Source organism: Nycticebus coucang, chromosome 10 (genome assembly GCF_027406575.1).
Source record: "Nycticebus coucang isolate mNycCou1 chromosome 10, mNycCou1.pri, whole genome shotgun sequence".
Taxonomy (NCBI): domain Eukaryota; kingdom Metazoa; phylum Chordata; class Mammalia; order Primates; family Lorisidae; genus Nycticebus; species Nycticebus coucang.
The window spans coordinates 99,749,175-99,771,436 of NC_069789.1; the positions used below are offsets into that span (position 1 = coordinate 99,749,175).

At 46.9% G+C, this 22,262-nt stretch overlaps 3 protein-coding genes across 9 annotated transcripts; 1 reads left to right on the forward strand and 2 right to left on the reverse strand.

Moving 5' to 3' along the window:
- Nucleotides 1–219: 219 nt before the first annotated feature.
- Nucleotides 220–3,248, reverse strand: NIT1 (nitrilase 1). Of its 5 annotated transcripts, none has more exons than XM_053608195.1 (7): nt 3,150–3,248; nt 2,483–2,581; nt 1,971–2,225; nt 1,758–1,861; nt 1,408–1,541; nt 1,111–1,236; nt 220–754 (listed from the first exon to the last, which is right to left on the reverse strand). In XM_053608195.1, coding segments are annotated over exons 1-7 (987 nt in total). In that variant the 5' UTR covers nt 3,152–3,248; the 3' UTR covers nt 220–487. The 5 variants fall into 5 exon arrangements, with proteins under 5 accessions (XP_053464170.1, XP_053464169.1, XP_053464173.1 ...); XM_053608194.1 differs by having other exon boundaries at nt 2,503–2,581; nt 3,150–3,240; XM_053608198.1 differs by having other exon boundaries at nt 3,119–3,237.
- PFDN2 (prefoldin subunit 2) lies at nt 3,247–18,534 on the forward strand. The gene is made up of 4 exons (XM_053608231.1): nt 3,247–3,375; nt 16,485–16,573; nt 16,685–16,808; nt 18,238–18,534. The coding sequence occupies exons 1-4, from the start codon at nt 3,301–3,303 to the stop codon at nt 18,412–18,414; spliced, it is 465 nt and encodes a 154-aa protein (XP_053464206.1). The 5' UTR covers nt 3,247–3,300; the 3' UTR covers nt 18,415–18,534.
- A 208-nt stretch (nt 18,535–18,742) lies between these two features.
- On the reverse strand, nt 18,743–21,976 carry KLHDC9 (kelch domain containing 9). Of its 3 annotated transcripts, none has more exons than XM_053608188.1 (5): nt 21,797–21,976; nt 20,751–21,574; nt 20,318–20,477; nt 19,259–19,457; nt 18,743–19,021 (listed from the first exon to the last, which is right to left on the reverse strand). In XM_053608188.1, the coding sequence occupies exons 2-5, from the start codon at nt 21,275–21,277 to the stop codon at nt 18,855–18,857; spliced, it is 1,053 nt and encodes a 350-aa protein (XP_053464163.1). In that variant the 5' UTR covers nt 21,278–21,574; nt 21,797–21,976; the 3' UTR covers nt 18,743–18,854. The 3 variants fall into 3 exon arrangements, with proteins under 3 accessions (XP_053464163.1, XP_053464164.1, XP_053464165.1); XM_053608189.1 differs by lacking the exon at nt 21,797–21,976 and adding an exon at nt 21,651–21,759; XM_053608190.1 differs by having other exon boundaries at nt 18,906–19,021; nt 19,225–19,457.
- Between the last annotated feature and the right edge of the window lie 286 nt (nt 21,977–22,262).

The window sequence follows — 22,262 nt, forward strand, 5'->3', positions numbered from 1 at the left end:
AAGTAATTCAGCATCAACTCTTTTTTTCCTTCTTCTTCCTTTACCCCTATTCCCACTCCCATGCTTGGGAGAAGGAGGGCTGGAAGATGCGCTGAGTGTTGCACTTTTGTTTAGGTAGGGAGGCCTGTTGAATGAGCCAGGAGGCCTAGAACTGGAGCCTAGCCCAGCTGGTACAATACCACCTCCCCTTCCAGTTCCCAAAGGAGATGTCCAGACACAGACTTTCTGATGATTATATATTTTTTCAATGCCAGTGCTGCTCAGCCCTCAGCATAACTTCAGTTTTCATGAAATAAACAATGACTAAAAATTCCACCTTTCTGAAACTGAAATCTGAGCTCAGGTGAAAGTTTCTTTCCCAATAAGCTGAGCCTGTGTTCCATCAAAAGTCAAGGTTCTCCAAGTGAGGGGAGCTCTGCCTGGGTCCAGCCTCTAAAGACATAGCAACACCAGCTAACATGGGGTCTCAACTCACAGATGTTAAGTCTTAAGACAGCAGGTGGCCCAGATTGCCATAGAGATCAGGCCTGCGGTGCTGGAATACAGGCAGGTGTTGGCGTAACTGTCGCAGATAGTTGAGGTCGATCCGGGCAAGGCAGAGACCTGGCCCCTCAGAGCAGCGGGCCACCACTGTTCCCCAGGGGTCTACCACCATGCTGTGGCCATAACTTGCTCTCTTCTCATGGTGGCGTCCACATTGTGCAGCTGCCACTACATAGCACTGGGTTTCAATGGCACGGGCCCGCAACAATACCTGGAGATGAGATGTGTGTGGCAGCTTGCAGGGACATAACAGACCAGTCTACCCACTCTGACCATTTAGATAACAGCCTAGGAATGATTTACTATATTCACTATTCTGTAACATATGAGAGGCCACTATCTGGAGAATGAATTTTCCTAGCAGGTAGGAAGGAGGAGAAAAATCTTTTTTTTTTTTTGGTTTTTGGCGGGAGCTGGGTTTGAACCCACCACCTCCGGCATATGGGACCGGTGCCCTACTCCTTGAGCCATAGGCACCGCCCTAGGAGAAAAATCTTTTAACTGGCGGGACTAAGGGAGGAGAATGAGGTAAAGAAGCCCTTATATTTTGAAGAGGTATCTTCTTACCTCCCAATGGGCTGGGCCTGTAACAGATCCAAAAGCTGAAGGGTAGGTAAGTATTTCTGCTCCAGCTTGAGCCAATGACAGAGAGAGTTCAGGGAATCGCATGTCATAGCAGATAGCTAGACCAATCTGGAATGAAAAACAGCCTACTTAGCCTTTCCTGTCCTGTTTTTCACAGGATCTAGTCACACCTCCATTATCCCACTCCTTAGGGCTTTCTATCCTCTACTACCACTTCAAAGTATTCCTATTCTCTTCCCTCATGTTCCTCTCCCACCCTCATACTCTCACATCTCCCACCTTGCCTGCTGGTGTGCTGACAGGTGACTCCAGAGTGGGCCCAGGCATGGTAGAGTTGCTTTCGCGCATAGGCCCCTGCCCTGGAATCTCTACATCACACAAATGTGTCTTCCTGTAAGTGGCCACTACTGATCCTAGAGTAAGAAAGAGAAGGAATATTCAGTGCTGCTGCTCTCAAAGCCCAGCTTAGCTTCTCTCTTGCCCAGGAGGAGATAGCTTATGGCTAGAAACAGAAGTACAAATTCCCCTAAAACCCTGGAATAAGGAAAAGAATAGAGAAAATTCTGGAGAATCTAAGTTTAGGCAGAAGAGCTTGGGAAGAGGCAGGCTGAAGGGTTATGAAGTCTCACCCTTGCTGTTCAGAAGCACATGACAATTGTAGATTTTCTGAGTCTGCTCCCAGTCTTGGCCACGCTCATGGAAACCACCCAAGGACAGCCAGAGTCCACATTCCCTGGGGGGAGGGGACACTGACAACTCTTCAAGGCTCTACCATCATATCTGGCAATCCAAGGACATTAACCAACAAAGACTGCACCTCTCCCTCCCCCTTTCCCTGATACCTGGCAAGCTGGGTATATTCTCCCAAAAGAGTCCCACCCAGTGGCTCAGACAGGTGCAGCGTCTCTGCAGGGTCTCGTGCAATGAAGTCAAATGCCTCAGGTAGGAAAGCCAGGCAAGCACCCAGTCTGGCAGCTTCTCGAACCAGCTCAGCACATATTTTAAAGTTCTGTTGCTTGTCTGGTGTGGATGTTACCTGGCATACAGCCACCAGGGGCAGTTCCCAGGAGGAAGAGGAGCTAGCCATGGCTCTGGGCCTGTGAACGGCACAGGCAGGATTCTCAGATTTCCTAGCACAGGGAAGCTCAAGTTTAATGATAAGAGGCTCAATGGGTAGGCAAGAAGTCTGGACTCTTGATTTTGCTCTTACAGGGCACCCTGACCCAGAGCTAGTGGGGCTCATCAAATGTTCCGTGGATGGCTGACATCTGTGTGTCTCTCATTATCCATTTAACAAACATTTATTGAGCATCCACTATGTGCCAGGCACCGAGGATACAAAGAAACATGTTACCTGGGCTGAGCACAATGTACCGAGAGTCGAGGTATCCGGAGTCCGGGACACAGAAGAAGGGACAGAAGTTGCTGAGGAGGCCTGGTGATGAATCCCAGCCTGAGGAAGGTGAGAAATCAGGACACCAATCCCCTCCCTTTCTAGGATTCTCTGACTTCTCCTACATATCGTGAGGCTGAATCGGGGCCCTGCCAGTAAAAACCCCCAAGTCTTCAAAAACACTGTTTACTATTGATTATGGGCAAGAAGAGATCATTAAGTAGGAAGATGGAGGAAGGGGCTCTGGCGCCTGAACGCCTCAACTTCCAGTGATCTCACATTAATGTGAAGCGCCTTTCCCCTGACAACGTTTCCGCAGTTCAAAAGTCATCTCTGGGAAACTTCCTTGGTTTTCCCAAGCCTCTCTTCTTGACCGTGCACAGCTTTACTGACTCAAAGCATATTTGCCCCCTTACACCAGAATCTCTGAGAAGTTCACTTTCCCTCGTCTTCCACCTCCCCCACCAAGGTGGGCAGGAGGCACAGGAACCCAGATCCCAACCCGCGCCCCCACCCTCCAGTTAGCCCATCCTTCCCGGCCTCGCGCAGGGGCAGCATTTCAGTTGCACAAGATAAGGCACCGCAGGTGGAATTCACCGCGGCCGGCAGGATAGGCAGTAGGTCCTACATGAAGATACAGCCAAAACCATTCGCAGCATCCGATCTGAAGAGTAGCCGGGAGCCAAGGGCGCTGGAGCGAGTGGGCGGTAACTTGCAGACCGGACGTGACGCAGGCGGGAACAGCGCTGCGCAGGCCGGAAACCCAGCAGGCGGCAAAGATGGCGGAGAACAGCGGTCGTGCCGGCAAGAGCAGCGGGAGCGGCGCGGGGAAGGGGGCGGTGTCGGCAGAACAGGTGAGAAGCCTAGAGCACGAAGGAGGGCACCTGGCTAACTCCGGAGTCGATACGATAAGTGTGAGCCTGAAGCTTATGGAGATCTTTACTCCAGCCCCACATTTGCGTGGCTACCTATAGAGGAGAGGGTAGTTGGAGAAGGTGGACGAGCCCCCGGGGAGAGAGTAGGCGGTTGGGTAGGTGAGAGCCACGCCTCCCTGGGATACTGAGTGAGCCCGGAATATAGTACAGCTTCGGGATTCAGGGTGTGGAAGGATACACAGGTCTGAGGGGAAATGGTGGTCGCTTTTCCCATCTCTCGTCTACACTACACCCCCCACCCCCCAACAGGATGTGGCTGAGTCCCTGAGGATTAGTTAAGGGGCTGGTTTTGTAGTCTGTTACCTGACCCTGAACCCACGTTGACAATCGCCGACACGCTGCAGAGCCACGTGACTCACATAAGCAAAACAGTCCAGTTCCATACTGTTTTGATTCAGGAGTTCATTATTACCTTGAATTTCTTTTCTTTTCTTTCTTTCTTTTTTTTTTTTAGAGATAGAGTCTCACTTTGTCGCCCTCGATAGAGTGCTGTGGCGTCACAGCTCATAGCAACCTCTAGCTCTTGGGCTTAGGCGATTCTCTTGCCTTAGCCTCCGGAGTAGCTGGGACTACAGGCGCCCGCCACAACGCCCGGCTATTTTTCAGTGCAGTTTGGCTGGGGCCGGGTTTGAACCCACCACCCTCGGTATATGGGGCCGGCGCCCTACTCGCGGAGCCATAGGCGCCGCCCATTACCTTGAATTTCTTTAGAGACCAGAGCCCTTTTTTAACCCAATTTGCATTTCCCCCAATGTCCAGCATCGGGACGCGTTCGATAAATTAATCAGGAATACTTTTGTAGGTTGGGAAACGAGGTTTGTTAATATTGGGGCTAGTCTTTAATCGGCTTGGGAAGAAATCTACACCATAGAAAAGCAGTTGAACAGCTATTTTAATTATAGGATCATTTATCTGTTATTTGTTGAACAATTAATACAGGCAAAAGTATCTGCATCGAGATTTTTGAAACCGCCCTCTGCCATCAAAGAGCATAGTCGGGTTGGGTAAGATATGCAAAATGCTATGGCTCAGCCTCCGTAGCTCAGCGGCTAGGGTCCCAGCCACATACACCGGAGCCTGGTGGGTTGGGATCCAGCCCGGGTCTGCCAAACAACAATGATAACTGCAACCGAAAAATAGCGTGGCATTGTGGCGGGCGCCTGTAGTCCCAGCTACTTGGGAGGATGAGAGAAGAGAATCCCTTAAGCCCAAGAGTTACAGGTTGCTGTGAGCTGTGATGCCATGGCACTCTACTCAGGGTGACATAGACTGTCTCAAAAAAAAAAAAAATGCAAAATGCTAATATGAGGCAGAATATGTGTCCTAAGATAGGTATAACGTGCTATGCGATAAAGAGACGGTTTCTGACATGGGGGGAAAGGTGGAAGGGAGAAGGTTTTTTTTTTCTATTTTTAGTAGAGACAGGGTCTCTGACTCAGGCTGATCTCGAACTCCTGAGCACAAGCAGTCAACCACCTTGGCCTCTGAGAATGCTAAGTTTAACAGGTGTGAGCCACTATGCCCAGTCATGAATTCTTTATTTCTGGAATTTTCCATTTAATATTTTCAGACCACAAGAAACTGAACTCTTAGCAAAACAAAGGATAAAGGGAAACTACTGTAAATAGAAAGACCTTTTCTTCAAGTTGCTCGTAGATTCATTTGGGAAAAGACAAACCAAACAACAGTTATAATGTGCTGACAGCTAGAGGAAAGAACCCTAATTAATCAAGAGGTTACGGGATTTGGGGAGTGGGTGGGAAAAGGAAAGTGTGATATAGAAGGATGGTTAAGAGCATTCTTATACACTGAGGTCAGGCAAACCTAGGTTTGAATTTTATTTCTACTATTTACTTTTTTTGTTTGTTTGTTTTTTTTGTAGAGACCGAGTCTCACTTTATGGCCCTCAGTAAAGTACTGTGCCATCACAGCTCATAGCAACCTCCAACTCCTGGGCTTAAGCGATTCTCTTGCCTCAGCCTCCGGAGTAGCTGGGACTACAGGCGCCCGCCACAACGCCCGGCTATTTTTTAGTTGCAGTTCAGCCGAGGCCACCCTCGGTATATGGGGCCGGTGCCTTACCGATTGAGCCACAGGCGCCGCCCACTACTATTTACTATTTATATACTTCTCTTTGGAAGTACTCTAAACTTTCTCTTTGTTCTTGCTATTTATATGTGACCTCCTATGAGTTACTTCTTAGCCTTCTCCATATATAAAAATATAATAGCACCTATCTCTTCACTACATTTACAGTATTAGGCAGGACAGTGTATGTAAACTATTTTGCAGATTTGTTTAGTAAATGCTAGTTAGCTTTTGTTTCTAGAGAAAAAATTCTTCAGTTCAATTCTAAAGAACAAGAAAAGTTAGTCAAGCAAAAAAGGAAGTAGAAGCTTTTCTAGGTAGAGAGAATAATGTGTTCCAAAGCACTAAGGCATGAGACTGCCTGGCATGTTCTTAAAGTTTGAGATGGAGTGCACAGGATGAAAAAGGAATATGCAACGTCTTAGGTTTCTTTCTTTGGTAGATAATGGTGCCATAGTGAAAGTAGGAAGATGGACATGTTTAGGGGGAAAGATAAATTTATTTTAGGATTTTGAGTTTGGATTTCTTGTGGGACGTCCAATTAGGCACTTAGCAGGCAGTTTGACTTACAAATCTTGACATACATATGAAATATGATTTGGAGACACAGGTTAGAGAATTGAGTTTATGGATGGTAGAAAAAGCTATGATAGTGGATGAAAGCCATCATTTTTTGTAGTATGTACAGAAAGTGAAAAAAGTGGAACAAAAGTGGTGAAGAAAGAGAAGCCTTCAAGGGAGACTAAGGAGGTGTCATAAATGAGTTCTGAGGCTGTTCCTTGATTAACAGTCTCAGAAAATCCCTTGAAAACAGTCAAATCTGGCCTTTGTTTGTCTTCTGAGAGAAAATACTGAGTAAATATTAGAAGATTTATCACTGCTGCAAATTTGAGTCACATATTGCCCTTAAAAACAAGATGGAAGTCAGTAACACATATGAGGCATTTGTTTTATCTTCTGTTATTTAACTACTGCCATTTTATTTATTTTTTTTTTTTGAGACAGAGTGTCACTATGTCACTCTTGGTAGAGTGCTATGGCATCACAGCTCACAGCAACCTCAAACTTTTGGGCTTAAGCGATTCTCTTGCCTCAGCCTCCTAAGTAGCTGGGACCACAGGTACCCACCACAACACCTGGTTATTTTCTTGTTGCAGTTGTCATTGTTAATATTATTATTTTTTTTCTTTTTGCAGTTGTCATTGTCGTTTAGCAGGTCTAGGCTGGGCTCGAACCCACCAGCCTCAGTACATGTGGCTGGCGCTGTAACCACTGTGCTATGGGAGCTGAGTCCATTTTTTGTTTTTTCGAGATTGAGTCTTACTTTGTCACCCTTGGTAGGGTGCTGTAACGTCATAGCTCATAGCAACCTCAAAGCTTGGGCTCAAATGATCCTCTTGTTTCAGCCTCCTGAGTAGCTGGGACTACAGTGCCTGCCACAATGCCTAGCTATTTTTAGAGATGGGGGGGTCTCGCTCTTGCTCAGGCTGGTCTTGAACCCGTGAGCTCAGGCAATCCACCTGCCTCTGCCTTCCAGAGTGTTAGCATTACAGGCATGAGCTTCCGCACCTGGCCTTAATTACTGCCATTTGAAGTGGGTCTTTTGTCCTCCCTTTATAGATGAAAACATTTGAATTTCAGAGGCTTTAGTTAGCCTGTCCAAAGTCAGTAAAGAGAAAATCTGGGCTTTTAATTGAGGGGCTTGAGATCATCAAACAGACCTGTATTTTCTGATTATACCATGATTGTATTAGAGATATTTGAGCTGAGCCTTAAAGGATTGGATGGATTTAAACAGGTGGCATGAGTCTTTGGTCCTATGGAAATTAAGAAAAAAATAAGATGCCAGGCATGGTGGCTCATGCCAATAATCTTAGCACTCTGAGAGGCCTAGGCAGGCAGAGCCCTTGAGGTCAGGAGTTCAAGTCTAGCCTGAGCAAGAGCAAGACCCCATCTCTATTAAAAATAGAAAAATTAGCTGGGCCTTGTGGTAGAGCCTGTAGTTCCAGCAGGAGGATCGCTTGAACTCAGGAGTTTGAGGTTGCTGTGAGCTAGGCTGACACCATAGCACTCTAGCCTGGGCAACAGAGTGAGACTCTGTCTTAAAAAAAAAAAAAAAGGAAAAAGCCCGGGGTGCAGTGGCTCATGCCTGTAATCCCAGCACTCTGGGAGGCCAAGGTGGTTGGATTACCTGAGCTCACAGATTCCAGAACAGCCTGAGCCAGGGCAAGAACTCGTCTCTAAAAATAACTGGGCATTATGGCAGGCACCTGTAGTCCAAGCTACTGGGAGGCTAAGGGAAGAGAATCACTTGAGCCCAAGAGTTTGAGGTTGCTGTGAGCTATGACACGACAGCACTCTATTGAGGGTGACCAAGTGAGACTGTCTCAAAAAAAAAAGAAAAGGAAAAAATTTAAAAAGATTAAACAGGTGGCAATGGGAATAGAAAATAAAGGGGAAAGCATAGATTCACATGAAGTACAGCAACTGGTTAGTTTACTTAAATCACGAAGTATAAATTAGAAAGATGTGATCCATAAAGCAAGTTGAGTAAGGCCATAGAGGTCTTTGGAATTTGGGACTTTTAAAATTTTTTTTTAATTTTTTTTGAGGCAGAGCCTCAAGCTGTCGCCCTGGGTAGAGTGCCGTGGCATCACAGCTCACAGCAACCTCCAACTCCTGGGGTCAAGCGATTCTCCTGCCTCCATCTCCAAAGTACTGGGACTACGGGTGCCTGCCACAACGCCTGGCTATTTTTTGGTTGGAGCCGTCATTGTTCCGTGGGCCCAGGCTGGATTTGAACCCGCCAGCTCAGGTGTATGTGGCTGGAGCCTTAGCCTCTTGAGCCACAGGCACTGAGTCAGAATTTAGGGCTTGTTAACATAAGCAGTGAGGAAATCATAGAAGAATATATGTTTAGGGCGGTGCCTGTGGCTCAGTGGGTAGGGCGCTGGCCCCATATACTGAGAGTGGTGGGTTTGAACCCGGCCTGGCTAAACTGCAACAAAAAAAAATAGCCAAGCGTTGTGGCAGGCGCCTGTATTCCCAACTACTTGGAAGGCTGAGGCAAGAGAATCACCTAAACCTAGGAGTTGGAGGTTGCTAGGAGCTGTGAAGCCATGGCACTCTACCGAGGTTGATAAAATGAGACTCTGTCTCTAAAAAAAAAAAAAAAAATATATATATATATATATACACACACACACATATATGTTTATTATTAATTTTTTCCTGTTATATAAACTAATATATGTTTTTTGTAGGAAATACAGAAAATAGGAAAAAGTTCAAATCAGGGAATACATTACCCAGTTCTACTATCTAGATATAATTATTCTTACCATTTTGGAGTATATTCTTTGAGAGGGTTTTTCCCCACCTCCTTTATCTTTTTGTATATAAGTGTGTGGACAGAAAGGGAGAGTGTATATTTTTTACATTTATACATTTTATTTTGTATGTACTGTTTTATAATTTACTCTTGAAGCCTAATAATATATCATGAACACTTTCCTATGTCATCCAAGTGTTGAGAAGATTAAATTAGCAACTCTGTGTAGGGTGGATTTGGATAGTCCAAAAATAGGGAGATCATTTAGAAGACTATTGCAGTAGTTGAGACGAGAAGGTAATGAAGCCCTGAACTAGAGTGATGTCAGTGCACTTAAGAGAAATTACTGAGGTAAATACGGAAAATTTGGCTGTTGATGGGATTACAGTGAGTACAAAGATGAAACCAGGGTTTCCTACCTGAAGGGCTAGAGTGACATCATTAGCAGAAATAGGAACAAAATCAGTTCAGCTTTGAACAATTTGACTTTAAGATGTCCGTGGGACATTTAGGTGGAGATGACCTGTAATAATAGCAGCTACTATTTATTGACAATTTGTAAAGGCATTTGTTGAAACTAAAGTTGGTAAGAATACCACTGGAAATAGTATAGTTAGGGTCAGCCATGGTACATGCCTGTAATTCTAGCACTTTGGAGCGCTGACGCGGGGGATTGCTCCAGACCAGCTTGGATAACATAGTGAGACTGCTGCTCCCCACTACCACCACCAAAAAGAATTTGTAAAAAATTAGCTGGGTGGTGCCCATAGCTCAGGGGGTAGGGCATTGGCCACATGCACCGAGGCTGGTGGGTTCGAACCCAGCCAGGGCCTGCTAAAAAACAGTGGCAATAACAACATAAAAATAGCTAGGTGTGACGGGTGCCTGTAGTCCCAGCTACTTGGAGGCTGAGGCAAGAGAATTGCTTAAGCCCAAGAGTTTGAGGTTGCTGTGAGCTGTGACGCCGCAGCACTCTACCCAGGGCAACAGCTTGAGACTCTGTCTCAAAAAAATTAAAAAATTGGCCAGATGTGGGAGTGCACATCTGTAGTCTTGGCTACTTGGAAATCTGAGGTGGGAAGATCCCTTGAGCCTAGGAGTTAAAGGTTACAATGAACAGCACTGGATTGTACCACTACATTCTAGCTTGGGTGACAGAGGGAGAGCATCTCAAAAAAAAAAGTATAAGTAGGGCGGCGCCTGTGGCTCAACGGGTAGGGCGCCAGTCCCATATGCCGGAGGTGGCGGGTTCAAGCCCAGCCCCGGCCAAAAAAAAAAAAAAAGTATAAGTAATAAAAGAAGTACTGTGAACAGAATCTTAGGAGCCTCTCTCTATTGTAAGGTGAGAGAGGAAGAACTTTCAAAAAGGAGAAAGAAGCGGGGTTGAGGCTGGGTGAGGTGGCTCACACCTGTAACCATAGCACTCTGGGAGGCTGGGGCAAGTGGATTACTTGCGCTCAGGAGTTCTAGACCAGCTAGAGCAAGAGGGAGACCCTGTCTCTACAAAAAATAGAAAAATTAGCCGGGTATAGTAGTGCACCACTGTGCTTCTAACTACTGAACCAAGAAGAGCCTGAGGCAAGAGGATTGCTCAAGTCCAAGACTTTGTGGTTGCTGTGAGCTATGATGATGTCACGCCACTTCACCCAGGGCAACAGAGTGAGACACCCCCCACCCAAAAAAGAAGGGGGTATGAGATAGGAAGGAGAACCAGAGAATCGAAGGTCCCTAGAAACCAAAGGGGAGTGTGGGACGTACACTGTATCAGGCCCTTAACATATTATCTCAGTTTGGTTCTCATTGTTACGTGATAGTGGTTCTCAATCTGTGTGACTTCCCCTAGGAGAATTTGGCAATGCATGGAGACATTTCTGGCTTTTAATGGGTAGAATTCAGGGATGTTGCTAAACATCTTACAATGTATTAGACAGCCCCCACAACAAAGAATTATCTGGCCTAAAATATAAGTACTGCCAATATTGAGAAATTGCCCTATGGTTTCTTAGTACCATTTTATAAATAAACAGGAGAAGTTAAGTAACTCAGCCACATAGCAAGTAAATGGCAAAACTGGAATTTGGACCCGTGTGAGACACTAGCCTGGCATTTTCCCACTACATCATGTTGCTACTTAACAAAAGAAAGTTTCTCTGTTTCCCAGCCCAGAGTGTCATATCATCTGCCTAGCTCTGGGTTCAAGCAATCCTCTTGCCTCAGCCTTGCAAACATCTGGGACTGCAGGTGCCCACCACAATGCCCAGCTAATTTTTCTATTTTTAGTAGAGATGGGGTATTGCTTTTAAAGAAATTAGGTGGGCGTGGTGGTGAACATCTATAGTCCCAGCTGCTCAGGAGGCTGAGGCTGGAAGATCACCTGAGCCCTGATAGTTTGAGGTTGCAGTGAGCTGTGATGATGCCACTTCACTGTAGCCTAGGCAAAAGACTGTGTTTAAAAAAAGAGAGAAAAGAAAAGTTGTAGTTTATTTATTTATTTATTTATTTTGCAGTTTTTGGCCGGGGTTGGGTTTGAATCCGCCACCTCCAGCATATGCGGCTGGTGCTCTACTCCTTTGAGTCACAAGCGCCTCCCTTTTTATTTATTTTTTTGAGACAGAGTCTCACTATGTCCCCCTGGGTAGAGTGCTGTGGCGTCACAGCTCACAGCAACCTCAAACTCTTGGGCTTAAGCTATTCTCTTGCCTCAGCCTCCCAAGTAGCTGGGACTATAGGTGCTTGCCACAATGCCTGGCTATTTTTTTGTTTGTAGTTGTCATTGTTGTCCGGCAGGCCGGGGCCGGATTTAAACCCACCTGCTCCAGTGTATGTGGCTGGTGCCCTAGCCACTGAGCTACAGGCACTGAGCCTATTTAGAGACAAAGTCTCACTTTGTTGTCCTCGGTAGAGTGCATGGCATCATAGCTCAGAGCCACCTCCAGCTCTTGGGCTTAGGTGATTTTCTTGCCTCACCCTCTGGAATAACTGGAACTATAGGCGCCCACCACAACGCCTGGCTATTTTTTTTTGTTGTTGCAATTTGGCCAGGGCTGGATTCAAACCTGCCACCCTTGGTATACGGGCCAGCACCCTAGTCACTGAGCCACAGGTGCCACCCTTTATTTTTATTTTTATTTTTGAGACAGATTCTCAAGCTGTTGCCCTAGGTAGAGTGCTATGGCATAGCTCATAACAACTTCCAACTCTTGAGCTCAAACAATTCTCTTGCCTCAGTTTTTCTATTTTTAGTAGAGACGGGGTCTTGATTTTGCTCAGGCTGGTCTCGAACTTGTGAGCTCAAGCAATCCACTTACCTCGGCCTCCAAGAGTGCTAGGATCACAGGCGTGAGTTACCATGCCCGGCCAGAAAAGTTGTAGTTTAAGAGGAAGAATGTGGAAGTAGAGTACAGTCTCTCTGTTTTTATTACTTGCAGACCCCCAAAATGGCAGGTTAAGATTGGTTTATTTTGCATTTAACTTACAGTTAGGTTGCAATTTGCTGCTAAGGGATTTCATTTCCTTTAAATACACTCATGGCTGAAATTTTCCTTAAAACTGTGGATAATGCACACATTTAAATAGATTTTAGTTTGGTATTTGATTAAGTTCATAAAATGGAACAAGAGGAAATGCAGTTGTTATGAGCAAGAATGTTGAAGAAAAGTTGGAATTAAAAGAAAATCTCTTTGCCTTTAGTTGTGTTAAATTGGTGGTTGAAGAATAGATTTATGTTAATTATTAAGGAAAATAAGTTCAGGCCTCAGAAATTCTGGGTACTTAACAGTAATTTTTTTTTTGAGGCAGAGTTTCACTTCGTTGCCCTCAGTAAAGTGCTGTAGCATCACAGCTCACAGCAACCTCCAGCTCCTGGGCTTAGGCGATTCTCTTGCCTCAGCATCCCGAGAAGCTGGGACTACAGGCACCCACCACGATGCCTGGCTATTTTTTTACTGCAGTCTGGCTGGGGCCAGGTTTGAACCCACCACCCTTGGTATATGGGGCCGGCACCCTACTCACTGAGCCACAGGCGCTGCCCTACTTATGGTAATTTTATTGGTATATTTAACAACGTACATCCAGGCTGGGCATAGTGCCTCATGCCTATAATCCTAGTACTTAGGGAGTCTGAGGCAGGAGGATCCCTTGAGGCCAGGAGTTTGAGACTAACCTGAGTAACATAGCAAGACCTCATTTCTCCAAAAAAATAGAAAACTTAGCCAGATGCGTTGATACACTTCTGCAGTCCCACTTCTCAGGAGGCTGAGGCAGGAAGATTCTTTGAGCCCAGAAGTCTGAGGTTGTGGTGAGCTATGGTGATGCCACTGCACTGTAGCCAGAAGAGTTTATCATTTGCGTGCTAGGGGAACATCTAGAATCTGGTTTAGTCATGAAATTTTCTCAGACAAAATTATTTTGATCTGGAACGTTCACGATGGAGAAAAAGCTAGCTATAAATGGAATTATTTTGTTATGGGCAACAAAGATGAAGGGAAGAGAGCCTGTAAATGAGTTAGATTTCCAAAGCATTTGTTGAAATGAATGGATGAAGTAGATTGAGATGAATGGATGATGGATGGGAGAAAGAAGCAAATTACTGGAATGACTAGTTATTGGTCAAATATTATTCCTTGGTTCACTGGTAGTAGAAGACATCTGAAGGGATGTTGTAGGTCAGCCATTGGGAATATTTTAGCTGTACATGAACCTTGCAAAGAGAGAGTTAGCGATTAGGGGCCCTTTGTAAAGAAGAAGTGGTTGATCATTAATACTCGGGCAGAGTTTCGTGCATTGTGATCATAGATGATGTAAATGGGAGTGAGAGATTTGGCAGTGGTTTGAATGGAACTGGTCCACTGTTCTCACATGACCAGTAAGGTTGAAGGGGGCAGTTCTGGATTTGGAGAGAAGACCATGATAGTAAATCATTATCATCTGCATTTTGGAGGTAAGAAGATTAAGGCTCAAAGAAGCTAACCCAGTTGTTTTCAGTAATGGCTGCATGTCAGAATTATATGGAAGATCTTTTTAAAAATAGTGAGTACTGGCTCAGTGCCCATAGCACAGTGGTTACAGCACCAGCCACATACACCGAAGCTGACAGGTTAGAGCCCGGCCCAGGCCTGCTAAACAACAATGACAACTGCAACCTAAAAATAGCCAGGCATTGTGGTGGGCGCCTGTAGTCCCAGCTACTTGGGAGGCTGAGGCAAGAGAATCGCTTGAATCCAAGAGTTTGAGGTTGCTGTGAGCTATGATGTCACAGTAGTCTACTGAGGGTGACAAAGTGAAACTCTGTCTCAAAAAAGAAAAATAGTCCTAGGCTTTACCCTCAGTGACTGTGTAGTTATTCTGAGGTGCCACTGGTCAGGTTTTTAAATGCTTCCCAGGTGGTTCTAACATGTAGCTGTTGTTGAGCGCTGTAGAGTTAAATGTAGGTTCCAGGCCAAAGAGCCCATAAGTGGCAAGAGGTAGAACTTAAAACCTTGTCTTTTGTCTCTGAGCCTCATGTTTTACATTTTTCCCTACTCATTTTCTTTCCTCATTACATCTCTTTTCATCTGATATTTCTTTCCAAATACAGCCCCATACTGAAAGTGATGGTGGTGATAGTATTAGTACCCAGTCTGGTTTTCCTACTGTTCCCATTCTCTGCTCAGCTTCTGGACAACTATGAGCTGGTAGTAGTCACTTCTCTGGGTCTTTGCATGTGTTATTTCTTGTGATTCTTTTGCTCCCATGCTCTCTCCACCCCAATTTCTCAAGTTTCTGTAAGACATTATCAGTTAGGGTTTATAGGCTACAGAAACTGACACTGGCCAGCTTATGATTTTTTTAAAAGGAGTATTTTCGAAGAATAATAGGAAGTTCACAGAATTGAACACAGTGAAAAGAAAGGCTAAATTACTAGACTGAATAAATTCAAGAATTAGGGCAACTTTGGGGAACCCAGGAGTAGGAATGGAGGGTAATCTCTATAGAATCATTAGGTGTCTTAACTCCACCTGCCTTCTATGTTTGTCTCTACCCCAAATTCAAATTTCTGTAGAGGGACTTTGGCATAGACTAGGTCATGGGTAAAGGGTCCTGTGATTAATGGCCCACAAGAACCCTACCAAATTAAGGAGGAACAGTTCCCCAGTGGATGGTGTGCTAGGCAGACCCAAACAAGAGTTACTTGCTACAGAGCTTTTACTGACAGCCCTTTTTACCTGTGAGACCAGGCTCCCCTGTAGATACTCCTGTAGCTCTGCACCCCATCCCTATATTAAAAATGCTTATTGCTGGGGCAGCACCTGTGGCTCAGTTGGTAGGGTGCCGGCCCCATATACTGAGGGTGGCGGGTTCAGACCCAGCCCCTGCCAAACTGCAACAAAAAAATAGCCAGGTATTGTGGTGGGCGCCTGTGGTCCCAGCTAATCGGGAGGCCTCAGCAAGAGAATCGCCTATGGGAGTTGGAGGTTGCTGTGAGCTGTGACACCATGGCACTCTACTGAGGGCGATAAAGTGAGACGTTGTCTCTACAAAAAAAAAAAAAAATACTTATTGCGGGCAGCTTCTGTGGCTCAAGGATAGGGTGCTGGCCCCATATACTGGAGGTGGTGGGTTCAAAACCAGCCCCGGCAAAAAAAAAAAAAAAAAAAAAACTGCTTATTGCCCACCAAACTAAACTAGAAGAAGCCAGAGGCCAGATCTATTCTGTTATATCCTCCAGATCCTAAGATATCTTTTTCTTTCTTTCTTTCTTTCTTTTTTGAGACAGAATCTCATTCTGTGACTCTCAGTAGAGTACCATGGTGTCACAGCAACCTCCAACTCTTGGGCTTAAGCAATACTCTTGCTTCAGCCACCTGAGAAGTTAGAACTACAGGTGCTGGTACAACACCCAGCTAGTTTTTCTACCTTTTTTTTTTAGACAGAGTCTCACTGTGTCACCCTCAGTAGAGCGATCTTCCTGCCTCAGCCTCCTGAGTAGCTGGGACTACAGGCAGGCACCACCATGCCCAGATACTTTTTATTTTTTAGTAGAGACAGGAGTCTCCCATCTTGGTCTGGCTGGTTTCAAACTCCTGAGCTTAAGAGATCCTCCTGCCTCAGCCTTCCAGAGCACTAGGATTATGGCCGTGCCCAGCCTCTATAGGTAGTATCTTGGATATGGTAGGCTCTTGGTGTTTGGTGAATGAAATTCTAGACATGTTTAAATTAAAAATCACAAAGCTGGGCGGCGCCTGTGGCTCAGTCGGTAAGGCGCCGGCCCCATATACCAAGGGTGGCGGGTTCAAGCCCGGCCTCGGCTGAACTGCAACCAAAAAATAGCTGGACGTTGTGGCAGGCGCCTGTAGTCCCAGCTACTCGGGAGGCTGAGGCAAGAGAATCGCTTAAGCCCAGGAGGTGGAGGTTGCTGTGAGCTGTGTGACGCCACGGCACTCTACCGAGGGCCATAAAGTGAGACTCTGTCTCTATAAAAAAAAAAAAAAATCACAAAGCTTGTGTTACTCTTTTCCAAGGTAGGTATCCACTATTTCCCCTTTGTAAAGCCTGAACCCTATGTGCTATCTTGACCCTTTGCCATTTCCACTGTCCCCTCTTTCCTCTGTTCTCTCTCTCACTTTCTTAGGTAATTGCTGGCTTCAACCGCCTTCGGCAGGAACAGCGAGGCCTGGCATCCAAAGCAGCTGAGCTGGAGATGGAGTTGAATGAGCACAGGTGAGAAAGTCAGGGAGGAGTCAACAACAGGATAGTTGACTAGGCCATTTTTTGAGGGAGGGTTGCAGTAGAGTGGGATTGAGTTCTCAGGTCCTGCCTTGTCCTACCCAGCCTAGTGATTGACACTTTGAAGGAGGTAGATGAAACCCGCAAATGCTACCGCATGGTCGGAGGAGTGCTGGTGGAGCGGACTGTCAAAGAGGTGCTGCCTGCTTTGGAGAACAACAAGGAGCAGGTGAGCAAGAGTCCCTGGGTGAGCTTTAGGCAACAAAGGGCTAAGTTTGATGGGGAGGCAGGGATTTAGGGACTATGGTGGAGGAGTCTGGGCAGAAACTCATGTTGAAGACAGCACATAGGGCGACGCCTGTGGCTCAGTCGGTAAGGCACCGGCCCCATATACCAAGGGTGGCGGGTTCAAACCCGGCCCCAGCTGAACTGCCACCAAAAAATAGCTGGGCGTTGTGGCGGGCGCCTGTAGTCCCAGCTGCTTGGGAGGCTGAGGCAGGAGAATCGCTTAAGCCCAGGATTTGGAGGTTGCTGTGAGCTGTGTGATGCCATGGCACTCTACCGAGGGCCATAAAGTGAGACTTTGTCTCTACAAAAAAAAAAAAAAAAGAAGACAGCGCATAGGCTCAGCGCCTGAGGCTCAAGCGGCTAAGGCGCCAGCCACATACACCTTAGCTGGTGGGTTCGAATCCAGCCTGGGCCCGCCAAACAAGAATGACGGCTGCAACCAAAAAATAGCCGGGCGTTGTGGTGGGCGCCTATAGTCCCAGCTACTTGGGAGGCGGAGGCAGAAGAATCCATTGAGCCCAGGAATTGGAGGTTGCTGTGAGCTGTGATGTTCCGGCACTCTACCGAGGGCAACAGCTTGAGGCTCTGTCTCAAAAAAATAAAAAGAAGACAGCACATATATAGCGCGTATACTCATTATGCTATGCTAAGTCTAGCCCCTTAGACAAGACGAGTTGCTCTTGTCCTATGCATGGGCTCTGTGACCTGATTGCAGAGAGCAAGGGGTTAGAACAGTGCTACTCACAGATGAGTACATGGATAATTGCATCAGAGTCACCTGAAGGACTCATTTAAAAGGTAGCTTCCTGGACCCTCTGCTGGACCCACAGGATCAGAACCTTTGGGAATGCCATGAAGTAACTTTTTTTTTTTGAGACAGAATCTCACTATGTCATCCTCGGTAGAGTGCTATGGCATCACAGCTCACAGCAACCTCAAACTCCTGGGCTCAAGTGATTCTCTTGCCTCAGCCTCCCAGGCAGCTGGGACTATAGGCCCCCACCAAAAACGCCCGGCTATTTTTTTTTGTTGCAGTTATCATAGTTGTTTATCTGACCAGGGCCAGGCTTAAACCCACCAGCCTCGATGTATATGACTGATGCTGTAACACTGTGGTATGGGTGCCAAGCCTGAAATGATATTTTAAAAATTAGACCAGGTGAATAATTTTAGTGTCTGGGCTGAGCCTGAAGTGGCATTTTAAAAATTAGACCAGGTGAATAATTTTAGTGTCTGGGCTTCCCTATTAATATTTGGCTAATGGTAAAGTTAGAAGTATCATCTTTCCTTCACTTCTTCCAATCATAGTCCATTTCATGTGGGGGAAGGGAGTCCTGAAATCCTTACAATCTCTGTTGCTTGTCCTCTAGATACAGAAGATCATTGAGACATTGACGCAGCAGCTTCAGGCAAAGGGAAAAGAACTAAATGAATTCCGGGAAAAGCACAACATTCGTCTCATGGGGGAAGATGAGAAGCCAGCAGCCAAGGAAAACTCAGAAGGGGCTGGGGCTAAGGCCAGCTCAGCTGGAGTATTGGTCTCCTAGGGACCAAGGCCTTTGCATTTTTTTTTCTACCCTGCCTCCCACTTCTAATTTCTCTTATTGTTATTATTATTTTCTCTGCTATTGTAATATTTTTTGTTAATTAAATGTTTTGGTTAGAATGCTTAGCTGTAGTCTGAAGCTTTCTTCCAATTGCGGTGGAAATTGTAGGGGGCAGGAGACAGCACTATTTGTGGGTTTTGTTTCCATCAGGTTAATGGTTCACAATATCAGTCAGACCCATATTTTATCCCTTCTCTTGTAAATAAAGATGTCTACTTATTTACTGCCCTTCCAAAAAGAAAAAAAAAAAAGGATTCAGAGACAAATGTTGACTTTAAGATTCAAATTTAATAAGCATTTGAAGTGAAATGGATAGCTCTGGTGATAATATTTTATGGATTTTCAACAGAGGCTTGTTGGGTGTGTCTCAGCACTATTCTTTAGATAAAGAGGTCCAGGATGCAAACCTGTGGACTAGCTGTCCTTCCATCCTCAACAAAACCCCCAACCAGGTAAAGCTGATCATTCCAAAGGCAGGTACGATGGCCCACGCGTTTCAGCCCACGGTCTGCACAGGGAAAGTGGAACCACAGAGGAGGAGACTTGCCTGGTGGGTAGGGATAGAGGGTGGGTATTGAGGCAGGAGCACTTTGTCACCTATGGAATTCTTAATATGACCAAAGGCATGCACATTATTTTTCTCTTCACTCAGTGAGTGAGGCTTTTCAAATGTTTGATTTTCCTTTAACTTCTGTCAACTAATTCTTCCTCCTCCCTACCCCATCACTCCATCTTCTGTAGTCTTCCCACCTTTTTCCCCTTCAAGCATTAGTCTGGTTCTCACGGGTATCATAGATGTAGAGGTCATTGCAGATGGTGTCTCTAGCTCTGGTCAGAGTTTCTCCACCAAACAGCACAGCAAAGGGTCCCACCACAGAACATGAGTGATGCCGTAGTCCGTGGGGCCCCTTCAGGGACCCCTGCCCACTGCTCACAAGCCTTGCCAGCTGTTCCACCAAATGAGAAGCAACAGGTGTCTCTTCCTAGTGGGGGGAAAAAAGGGACTTGTTTGAAGGGATTTGGGCATCACAATTTTAGTCCCTTCCACCCTAAGCAAGATAAGAGGAGACTCTAGCACTCTAGCAGGGGTCCTCAAACTTTTTAAACAGGGGGCCAGTTCACTGTCCCTCAGACTGTTGGAGGGCCGGACTATAGTTTTAAAAAAAGAACTATGAACAAATTCCTATGCACACTGCACATATCTTATTTTGAAGTAAAATAACAAAATGGGAACAAATACGATCACACCGCCTCATGTGGCCTGTGGGCCATAGTTTGAGGACGCCTGTCTAGGGGACTGAGTTGAGTGGATTGCTTGATCTCAGGAGTTGGAAACCTGCCCCAGCAAGATGGAGATCCTGTCTCTTTTTTTTTTTTGAGACAGAGCCTCAAGCTGTCGCCCTGGGTAGAGTACCTTGGCATCACAGCTCACAGCAACCTTTAACTCCTAGGCTCAAATAATTCTCCTGCCTTCGCCTCCCAAGTAGCTGGTACGACAGGCACCCACCACAACACTCGGCCATTTTTTTCTCTTTTTTTTTGGTTGCAGCCATCCTTGTTTGGCGGGTCCAGGCTGGATTAGAACCCACCAGCTCAGGTTTATGTGGCTGGCGCCTTAGCCGCTTGAGCCACAAGCACCGAGCCTGGAGATCCTGCCTCTTAAAAAAAACAAAAATACCCAGGCATTGTGGTGGGCAGTTGTAGTAGCTACTTGGGAGGCTGAGGCAGAAGATCACTTGAACCCAAGAGTTTGAGGTTGCTGTGAGCTACAATACTATAGCACTCTACCTAGGGCAACAAAGTGAGACTTTCAAAAAAAATTAAAGATATGAGGATATAATACCTTAATCTTCCCATGACTCCAATGCCCAGCTACTTCTGGTTCACATGAGTTGCAGCCCCCAAAGAGTAATAGCTGATGACCTGGGTAGGGCCCAGGAGTTTGGAGCAGGGCAGCACAGTGCCCTGAGCGTGAGGCTATGTGGCAATGTTCTTCCTTATAGCTGTAAATATGCAGAAAATCAGGCCTTAGTGGGGTTTTCTGGAAAATAAGCACCACTGCCCTTGCCAAGGATGGAAAGGCATGGGACAGCGAGTGCCATAGGTTTGATCATAGGGAGGGTGATGCTGGAAAGTTCAGGAGTCTTAGGGTAGGCTCCAGCAGAATTGAGGTGTTAAGGTGAGCATGTGGATAAACTGCCTGAGAAATCTGGCTTTTGGTTTTCCAGAGTGTAGATGCAAGGAGAGTGAAAGGCTTTGGGTAAAGAGTGCCATACCAATAGGTGCGGGCGCGGGGGTCCAGCCTTAATGTGTATATGCTTCCATACAGTCGCTGAGTGCGGACACCTCCCTCTCGGCCAGTCACGCGCAGCTCTCCATCGGAGAGGAGGGTGCAGGTGTGATTACTGAGACCGGCAGGAGGCCGATTGGCAGGGGTCGCTGTCCACGCCTCCCATAGTCCGCGCTCTGTGTCCAGCGCAGTCACTGTGGCCAGGCGGCGCGACCCATCCCAGCCGCCCACCACGCAGAGCCACCGCCCACCCACGGGTGCCGCGTCGTGGTGACTGCGCGTGGGGCTGTCGCGGGCTCCCAGCCGCACTGCCTGGCCCCTAGCAGGGTCGAAAACCACTGTGTCACTGCTGGGCTCTCTATCTCCTCCTCCTAGGAGACCCCCCACCAGATAGAATCGTCCCCGGAGTTCAGTGCATGAATGGAAGGCCCGAGCCAAAAGCCCGTCCCGCGCCACCGGCCGCCAGGCCCAGCTCGAGCTCCTTGCCCGACTCGAAGGCACCGCCACTGCCATGGCCCGAAGGAAGGGAGGGCAGCGGGGTGGGCTCTGGCAAAGCTCCCCTACATGGGAGGGCGAGGCACCTCGTCTTCCGTAGGCTTCCCGGGGCCCGTTCCCCTACCGGACATCAGCCCGGTTCCCACCTCAAGCTGCCGCCTCCTTTCTGCTGTCGCCCAGCAACCACTGCACAGGCTGCAGCAAACTGAAGGTCGCAAAGCACCGGTTACCGTGGAGACGAGAGACCTGGGAGCTACCGGAATCCTACAGTGGTGTTACCGAGGCGACAGGAGCTGTGCCAGGTCGATAAAAATCCTTAAAGATAGCCGCAGAAAGTCAGCTGACAGCCATTTCCTCAGAAGAACCCCTGTTATTGCATCTGCGAACTGACTCATAGTTATGAGGTGCAGATGTTGCTCCACGGGGACGGGGAAGAGCCACGTCCTTTTGGCTTGCGGGTTCAGTTCAGACGGACCTTCCCTGGGAGGAGGTGGGAAGGGGGAACCAACGTCAGAGGGCAAAGAAGTGAAAACTTACTGAGCGCAGGCTAGGAGTCACGAGACTTGGATTCTGGTCTCCGCTGTGCCCAAGACTAGCAAGAGGACTGTTTCCCTTTAGGCCTTCTCAGCGTCTCATGTATAAAACGAGCTGTTGATTTCATTAGGTTTTCTTCCATACCAAAGTTCTGTGGCCGCGAAGGTCCTGATAGACCAAGTGGGAGAGTCCTTCCAGCGCTGGCCACAAGGAGGTAGCAGAACTCAGTCTCGGGGGCCGGGCCGGGGCTGGGGCGGGGTGGCAGGGGGGGCGGCGGCCGCGCGTGTTTGAGCGCCTTGTGCACGCGCTTGGTTGGGTTGGAGTGAGGGAGGGAAAATACCTTAGGAATACTTCAACCTTGGACAACATTTAGTGAAGTTGAGTCCCAGGAAGAGTAAGTCTTTATTTCATCTTGTTCATACAACACAAGGGAACTGAAGCACTGTGGCATCTGAATTAAGAGCAGGGA

What these genes read in the sequence shown, in the direction of transcription:
- NIT1 (XM_053608198.1), bottom strand. Translation starts at nt 3,180, where the DNA reads ATGCTGCGAATGGTTTTGGCTGTATCTTCATGTAGGACCTACTGCCTA. An exon ending in GAATATACCCAGCTTGCCAG is followed by an intron (nt 1,862 to 1,970) that starts GTATCAGGGAAA and finishes CCCTCCCCCCAG; the next exon opens with GGAATGTGGACTCTGGCTGT. An exon ending in CAGGCCCAGCCCATTGGGAG is followed by an intron (nt 755 to 1,110) that starts GTAAGAAGATAC and finishes TCTCATCTCCAG; the next exon opens with GTATTGTTGCGGGCCCGTGC.
- KLHDC9 (XM_053608188.1), bottom strand. Translation starts at nt 21,277, where the DNA reads ATGGCAGTGGCGGTGCCTTCGAGTCGGGCAAGGAGCTCGAGCTGGGCC. An exon ending in CCCCGCGCCCGCACCTATTG is followed by an intron (nt 20,478 to 20,750) that starts GTATGGCACTCT and finishes GCATATTTACAG; the next exon opens with CTATAAGGAAGAACATTGCC. An exon ending in GGAGTCATGGGAAGATTAAG is followed by an intron (nt 19,458 to 20,317) that starts GTATTATATCCT and finishes TCCCCCCACTAG; the next exon opens with GAAGAGACACCTGTTGCTTC.
- PFDN2 (XM_053608231.1), top strand. Translation starts at nt 3,301, where the DNA reads ATGGCGGAGAACAGCGGTCGTGCCGGCAAGAGCAGCGGGAGCGGCGCG. An exon ending in GGGCGGTGTCGGCAGAACAG is followed by an intron (nt 3,376 to 16,484) that starts GTGAGAAGCCTA and finishes TCACTTTCTTAG; the next exon opens with GTAATTGCTGGCTTCAACCG. An exon ending in ATGGAGTTGAATGAGCACAG is followed by an intron (nt 16,574 to 16,684) that starts GTGAGAAAGTCA and finishes TGTCCTACCCAG; the next exon opens with CCTAGTGATTGACACTTTGA.